Here is an 8,156-nt window from a genome sequence, read left to right as displayed (position 1 = left end):
CTCCCGCCCCGGCCTCCACGCCCGCCCCCATCCCTTGCTAGCCTCCTGTCTTCTGGGCCCACCCGGGGGACTCGAGGATGCCCCCAAATCCACCTGTCCAGGCTTGACCTCTGCCCCGCCCAGCGCCCTCTCACTCTCTGGCCCCCGAGGTAGGAATCTGGCTCCTGGGCTGCGGTCCTCGCCACAGCTTCCCTGCCCAGTCGGGCCTCAGGTCCTGGGAGTCCCCTCCTGTCCTAACCCCTGCCACGGCCTCCGTTCTGGCCTCCTACCATCCCGGAAATCGTTGCCCCAGCCGCCTGGTGTGTGGCTTCTGCACCTCCAGGCCTTTCCCTGCTGTCCACCTTCGGCTTTCTACAGCACATACGGCATTGGAGGGCAGCACATGGCCTGCCCTCCACCCCCACCCAGCTCCAAACCCATCCATGGGTGTTCCCACCTTGCTATGGGACACCAAAGGCCCCAGGGAGCCTCCCTGGGCACATGGATTCCTTATGCTCCAGATACGTGGCACTGAGCACCACTGTTCCATGGACCGGGTCTTTGGGCCCTCTGCGGGCCTGCCCTTCCCTCTGTCCACTTGCCCTGAGTCCTGGCTGGTCATTCCCGGACCCCTCCGTCAGCCCACCCACCCCGGAGCCCCACAGGCCCTCGCGCAGCCCCGTGCTGCCTGTCTGCTGACCTGGGTTATCACTGTTTGTCTTCCTGCCTGCATCCTCTGTCACACTGGAAGCTCCCTGAGGGCCGATTCTGCATCCATTCATTTGAGATCTGTGTACCTGGCCAAAGGGCTCTGAGGGCACCAAAGAATTAGAAACATGTTTCCTGCTGTCTGTGGATTGACTCTTAAGCTACAGCCTGAATTATCCACATCAACCCAAGGGAGTGTAAGCCCCCTGGCCTTGCTGAGCCTCAGCGTCCTCATCTATAAAATGGGAATGATAATCCAGACACTTAGTAGGCGAGTAGGCACTTGCTAAGTGTTCGTCCCTTTCCCCTTTGGAGCCGGGTCACCAGGTCACTTCTTCACCTGTGGGAATGCCTGGTCTCAGCTCCAGTGCCGACTCCTTTGGAGTGGCTCAGTGGGGCAGCTTCCTTGGGCCATCTGTGTGCCAACCCTGCACATCTCTGGCCACAGCAAGGGTCCCTGCATCAAGCCCTTGACAGAGCTTTCCAGAGGTTGCAGGCCCTTGCTGGAGTTACTCTTTCTGCTGCGTTGTACTAATCAGATGCCAGCTCTGTCCCAGCCCCTGCATGCTCAGGCGGCCCCCCTTCTCCTTGCTACCCCTCTGGAACCCATGTCACCTGGCCCAGGAGGTGGCGCTTCCTTTCATTTTGTAAACAGTGGTTGAGTGTCTAGCATGATGTGCTAGGCGTTTTTTTTTCCCATCTCTGGAGATGCAACCCAGATTGTATTTTTCTCATCTGCCACCACCTGTTGCAATCACTGATGAGTCCTTTTTGGGGCAACATAGAGCCACAGACCTTTTCAGGTCAGGGGAGTGCTCTGCCCACCAGCACACCTTCCTTAAGATGACTTTGGCTGCAAATGGCTGAAACTTAATCTAAAATGCCTTAAGCAAAAAGGGAATACGGGGCTTATATAGCAAACAACAACAACAACAAAAAACAGCAGTCCAGGGGGTAGTTCTAGTTTCAGGTAAGATTGGATCTAGGGGCCAGAGGAGGTCATCAGGATTCCATCTTCAGATCAAATCGAAGGACTAGGGCTGCAGTTTGGGAAGTGAGAGGTGGGAGGTGGTAGTAGGAAAGAGATCAAGTTCTGCTACATCATCAGGGTTCTGGGATGGAATATTCACTTACTCTCTACACACTGATGCTTCTTCCTTGCCTGAACTAATCGTGTCAGAGTTTCCGGGGGCCAGGCCCAAGCATAGGTGTTTTTGGAATCTGCTGTGGCGAGCAGGGTCATAGAGGTAGCCAGGGGCGGAGGCAAGTGTCAAGCCCAGGTGTAGCGTGCTGTTAGGTGCTTATCCATTTTTGCCGGAGGTCATGGAGGGGAACTTGTGATCATCATAGCCCCAGGCTGGTTCCCAAGATTTGTGAATTTCAGCCAAAGCCATTCAACCCTTTTAAGTGAACCCAGGCATGCACTGAGCCCGTGTGTCTGGCACTGGGTAGCTCCTTGTACATCCAAAACCTCGCTTTGTGCCAATAGTGGCTATGTAGGCCTGGGAGAGGTGAGATATTTTGATGGGCAGCACCTGCTCCTCCCCACCCTTTCCCCTTGCAGACCTCTCCGGAACTGGGCAGAGGAGAAGTGAGCTGCAGTGGCTAGGGCAAGTTCAAATCCCAGCTCTGCCACTTACAAGCTCCATGACTTTGGGCAAAACAATTTGCTTCTGAGCTCTGCTTTCTTCTACCAAGCAGAGTCGAAGAAGAGGATGAAATGCAGTAATGGAAGTAGCAATGTTTGGCCTGTAGTTGGCAATCAATAAATGATTAATGAATGAGTAGGGAGACCAAGTGGGCTAGACAATTTCTAGGGCTTAGCTTGCTTTGTCTCCCTAATCAGTGTGTCCCAGGAGGGACCTCTCATAGCTTGTGATTGTCTGTGGGACATTTATAACAAATCCAGGAGGGAGAGTCTGTCTTCTTCAGGAGGAAACCCCTTTCATGTATCATCCCACGGTTTCCATCCTCGTGAAAATGCGTTCAACCCCAAATGCTCGGGGCACCTCTGTCTTGAGCTAAGGCCTGTGCTCAGCAACAAGGGAACTGAGAAGCAGCCCTGACCTCAGCAGGCACTTGGGCTAATGCGGAGGCGGGCAGATACGGAATTTCTCTGTTGGGGTGTGGGGAGAAGGAATAGGGTTCAGAAGATGGAGTACGTGAGCCCAATAAGACTTGACACTTGAATGGAGTCTTGAATGAGGAAGAGGAATTGCCCAGGGAGATAAAGGGCAGTCCTAGAAGGCTTCCCAGAGGAGGCAGTTTTTGAGCTGAGCCTGGAGGGATGAAAGCCATTTTCCAGGCAGTGGCAGGTATTCTAGGATGGGGAAACATCATGGTGTAGCCTTTGGTCTGTTTGCTCCTACTCTTTAGTTGAGACCAGGCAAAGAACCTGGATTCAGGTTAGACAGGCAGCATCCAGAATTTTCCATGGGGTACCCAGAGCCCAGGGACGACTCCTCTCCACCTGCCTTGCACGCTTACCCTGGCTTTCCTCACAATAGATCTTTGCTGCTCACGCCACCCATACTGTCCTCTGGGTTCCACGTTTGTGTCCCAGGCCTGCCCCTGCCTGTTCTGCAGCCTCCTCGAAAGATCTCATCCTCCAGAGTGTTTTCTTACCCTGCCTGTCCCTTCTGCAAAGTTCAGCACTTTGTCTGGAGGGCCCAAGCTTGCCCTCTGCTCAAAGGTGAGCGTTCCTGGAAGCTCCAGCCTGTTTTCCACTTCAAACAAAAGGCTGGAACTCGCACCTCAGTCTCCACACACAGCCAGACCGCTGGGCTTCCAGCTTGGCTGGGCATCCGTCCGGAACGAGGAGTGGGCCTGGCCTACATTTGGAGATGTTAGTTGGAAACTCGAGTGCTGCTAATTCAGGCCTTCCAACTTTGTGTGTTTCCCACTCTTCCCCATCGAACAATTCGGCTGTCTCAGAGAGGAGACTAAAACCCTGCCTCCCCACCGCCCCCTGCCCAGATCAGATCCAAGAGCGCCCTGTCAGGAGCAGCTGCCCTTCAGGAATAATCTAGTACTGTGTGTCAGATTCATTTATAAGCCTCACTCCTGCGGTGTCTCTACATGCAGAAGTCATTGTTCCCATTAGGTAGGTGAGGAATTGGAGGTTTACAGAGTGGGACTGACTGGCCTGAGGTTACACAAGGGAAGTGTTAGAGGTCATTTGTTTTCTGACTCCAGATCTAGTGCTCCTTGCCCAGCATACCCAGGCTCCCAAGGGATTTCACACATCGGCCCAGGAGCCTGAGATCCCACAACCGATGGCACAGTTTGGAGTTTGGCCATGTGAAATCTCTTGTTGTTGGAGGCCCCCGCCTTACTTCATACCAAGTATTAAGATGCACCACATCCTACATGATGTGTAATTTATATTTATCTAGATCACAGTGGAGCTGAGTTACAGCTGAGTTGCTGATTTAATGTCGGGTTTTATGCAAATCTATCAGGACTCATTTCTGTTGTACGCGATAGAACACAGTATCATCACCTGGTTTAAAGGAAACGAGCCATTATTGGCTCACATAACCGTGAGGTAACTTGAGCTTCAGACGTGGCTGGATCTAGAGCCCAAATGATGCCACCTAGAGCCCAAATGATGTGACCAGTATGTAGTTTATCTCCTTCTCCCCTCCTTGGCTTTGCTTTATCTGTGCTGGCTTCACTGTCAGACAGGATCTCCCCCCATGGTGATAAAGTGGCTGCCTCTGCTTCAGCCTTACAAACTCCTCCAGTTTAAATCCACCTATGTTTGGGGTTGCCTAGAAAAGGTCTCAAGGAACACTCTGATTGGATGGCTTGGGTCACTTGCTCACCTGTGAGCCAATCATTGAGGCCAAAGGGAAAATAGTGTATGGATATCTTGCTCTGGTAGGGATAAGGTGGAGCCCCTGGTCTACGAGGGTGGAGAGGGGGAAGAAGGAATAGATTTCTTTCTTTTTTTTTTTTTTTTTTGAGATGGAGTTTCGCTCTTATTGCCTAGGCTGGAGTGCAATGGCACGATCTCAGCTCACCGCAACCTCTGCCTCCCGGGTTCAAGAGATTCTCCTACCTCAGCCTCCCGAGTAGCTGGGATTACAGGCATGCACCACCACGCCCAGCTAATTTTTGTATTTTTAGTAGAGACAGGATTTCTTCATGTTGGTCAGGCTGGTCTCAAACTCCCAACCTCAGGTGATCCACCCGCCTTGGCCTCCCAAAGTGCTGGGATTACAGGCGTGAACCACTGCGCCCAGCCAGGAATAGATTTCTGAATGACAGTGGGAGTCTGTTACCTAATTGGAGGGTGGGGGAAAGATGCAGGAGTCAGTAACAAAAGTTTACTCCACACATCCAGGAAGTGAAGGCTGTCTCTCCTGTGCTGCCCCAGCCACAGCCTCCTGCCCATGCCCCTTGTACCTACTGTCCCCTTTCTCTCCTCCTAACAAAGAGTCTTCACTTGGCCAAACTAGAGTCAGGCTCTTGAACCTTCTCTTAGGCCCATCTGTGCGCTTCTTTGTAAAATCCAGTTTTAGCAAGAGCTGTGATAAGTCATTTTAGCAAGAACCCCCCACTCTTGATATATGATCAGGGTCCTCATCCTCCTCCATCACCCAGGTGATGTCTGGTCACCCTGGCCTGTCCTCAGCAAAAACCCTGTTAGGTGGCTTTAGCCAGAATCCCCCACACCCTCGATGTTTTCTCTTAGTCATTTTCTACTCTGCTCCTTGGTTATAAACCTCCACCTGCCTGTGCTGTATTCAGAGTTGAGCTCAATCTCTCTCCCCCTCTGCAAAACCTCCTTACAGTTGTCCCTACAAGGATCTCAATGGTCCTGAAAAAAACCTTCCTCACTGTGCTTTAGCGAGCATCACTGAGTCATTTTTTTTCTTGAATACTCCCCCTCTCTCCCCTGCAGCCCGATGGCACCAGCAAGGAGTGTGTGTTCATCGAGAAGGTTCTGGAGAACAACTACACGGCCCTGATGTCGGCGAAGTACTCCGGCTGGTACGTGGGCTTCACCAAGAAGGGGCGGCCGCGGAAAGGTCCCAAGACCCGGGAGAACCAGCAGGACGTGCATTTCATGAAGCGCTACCCCAAGGGGCAGCCGGAGCTTCAGAAGCCCTTCAAGTACACGACGGTGACCAAGAGGTCCCGTCGGATCCGGCCCACACACCCCGCCTAGGCCACCCCGCCGCGGCCCCTCAGGTCGCCCTGGCCACACTCACACTCCCAGAGAACTGCATCAGAGGAATATTTTTACATGAAAAATAAGGAAGAAGCTCTATTTTTGTACATTGTGTTTAAAAGAAGACAAAAACTGAACCAAAACTCTTGGGGGGAGGGGTGATAAGGATTTTATTGTTGACTTGAAACCCCCCGATGACAAAAGACTCATGCAAAGGGACTGTAGTCAACCCACAGGTGCTTGTCTCTCTCTAGGAACAGACAACTCTAAACTCGTCCCCAGAGGAGGACTTGAATGAGGAAACTGACACTTCGAGAAACCAAAGTCCTTTTTCCCAAAGGTTCTGAAAGGAAAAAAAAAACAAAAAGAAAAACAAAGAGAAAGTAGTACTCTGCCCACCAACAAACTCCCCCGAACTTTCCCAATCCTCTATCCCTGCCCCAAACTCCAACAAAAATCGCTCTCTGGTTTGCAGTCATTTATTTATTGTCCGCTGCAAGCTGCCCCAGACACCGCGCAGGGAAGGCGTGCCCCTGGGAATTCTCCGCGCCTCGACCTCCCGACGACAGACGCCTCGTCCAATCATGGTGACCCTGCCTTGCTCGCAGTTCTGGAGGATGCTGCTATCGACCTTCCGTGACTCACGTGACCTAGTACACCAATGATAAGGGAATATTTTAAAACCAGCTATATTATATATATTATATATATATAAGCTATTTATTTCACCTCTCTGTATATTGCAGTTTCATGAACCAAGTATTACTGCCTCAACAATTAAAAACAACAGACAAATTATTTAAAAAACCATGAGGCGAGTGGTGGCTGGTGGCAGGGCGGGGGCAGGGTGGCCTCTGTGTCTCATGCTTTCTGGTCGATCTGTGGTCTTTGCACGGAGAGCTAGGGCCTTGCACATTCATTCATTCATTCATTCATTCATTCATTCTTTGAATTCAACATTACTCTACACCAGGCACCGAGAAGGCAGCCTTAGAACAGATGGGAATCCTTGCTTTCAGGAAGATTCCATTCTAATGGGTCATTGATTCAGTGGCCGCTTCAGTCATTTGTTCATATGCATTGACTCATACCTCTCATGTGCCAAGGCTCGATTCCAGACCCTGGGGATTTATCAAAGAACGTGGAAAAAAATCCCGGCCCTCAGGGAACTTCACTTCTAGTAATTCATTGATTCATTGCTTCATTCACTCATTTATTGATGGATTCATCCATTCAATATATATTTCTTAGACACTTAGTAAGTGCCGGGCACTCTTCTAGGTACTGGAAATTCATCAAAGAATAAAACAGACAAGAAATCGTGCCTCTCAGAGCTCGAGTCTAGGGATTAATTGATTGAATCACTTGTGTCTTCCCCATCAGTGTTTTGCCAGGCACAGGTTGAACAAGGGAATATGGTGGGAGGATCTAGGTCAGTTTGGGACCTGGCGTGTCTCTCCTCAAACTCCCAGGGGCTGGAGTTTGAGGAATCTGGTGATGTTACCTTCCAAGAACCCATCCTTCAAGGTCTTATTTCCCAGGGCCTGTCCCAGGATGTCAGGGAGAGGCCAGGTTAGTCTCGGGATTGAGGGAGATTGAAGGTTAGTGAGTCCTCTGCCCTGAGATTTGGGCTGTGTGAGCAGTCAGGCTTAGAGTGGGGGACTGTTTCTGTTTTTCCCCTCTCCATGGCCTCCAACCTAAGTGTCTTCGTAGGGGAAACCATATATTCCTGGTGGGGCAGGAGATAGCCTGAGGCAGAAGGCACCTCTGCTGCTGGGGTCCTGTGGCTGTCACCTGCCTGCCTTGAAAACTCCCCCTCCAGGGCTGGTCGGGAGAGGTCCCCCTGAGACCCTGAGGAGAGGTGGGGGCAGAGGCAGTGGGAAGGGGTAGGAGTGTCTGCTCTGCAGGTTCCTAGCCGGGGTTGGCATTCCACTTCTTCCGAGCATAGCTCTTGGTCTTGCCTCGCTCTCTGCGTCATGAAGCCTTATCGCTTCACCCCGGGCCCTGTCCTGCATGTCTGTGGCTCGCCCTCCTGCCCGTCACAGCACATTTCTGTAGAGTTTTGTGAAGCTCTTTAGCTGCACATCTCATGGTGTTCTCAGGATGCCATTATTATCCCCATTTTATAGATGAGGAGAACTGAGGCTCAATAACACTACGCCGCTTCTCCACGATCACAGAACGAGAAAGCGGAAGCGGGTGGGCCTGTGTCCAGATCTTAACCTCTCTGGGATGGTGGCGGCTGCCACTTGGAAAGTGTCTAACATCATCGGAACCCCTGCTGGGGGCT

General features: G+C 51.6%; 1 protein-coding gene across 1 annotated transcript in view; it reads left to right on the top strand.

The window, feature by feature from the left end:
• Positions 1-6,210, top strand: part of FGF18 (fibroblast growth factor 18) — a 27,552-nt gene extending 21,342 nt beyond the window's left edge. The window contains exon 4 of the mRNA XM_011987727.1: positions 5,597-6,210. Within this exon, the coding sequence (XP_011843117.1) occupies positions 5,597-5,863 (267 nt within the window). The 3' untranslated portion in view covers positions 5,864-6,210. The remainder of the gene's footprint in view (positions 1-5,596) is intronic.
• The last annotated feature ends 1,946 nt before the right edge of the window (positions 6,211-8,156 follow it).

Source organism: Mandrillus leucophaeus, unplaced genomic scaffold (assembly GCF_000951045.1).
Source record: "Mandrillus leucophaeus isolate KB7577 unplaced genomic scaffold, Mleu.le_1.0 Scaffold314, whole genome shotgun sequence".
In the NCBI taxonomy this organism is placed as follows: domain Eukaryota; kingdom Metazoa; phylum Chordata; class Mammalia; order Primates; family Cercopithecidae; genus Mandrillus; species Mandrillus leucophaeus.
The sequence above is the reverse complement of the archived record's forward strand: the minus strand, read 5'-3'. Positions and strand labels throughout refer to the sequence as shown.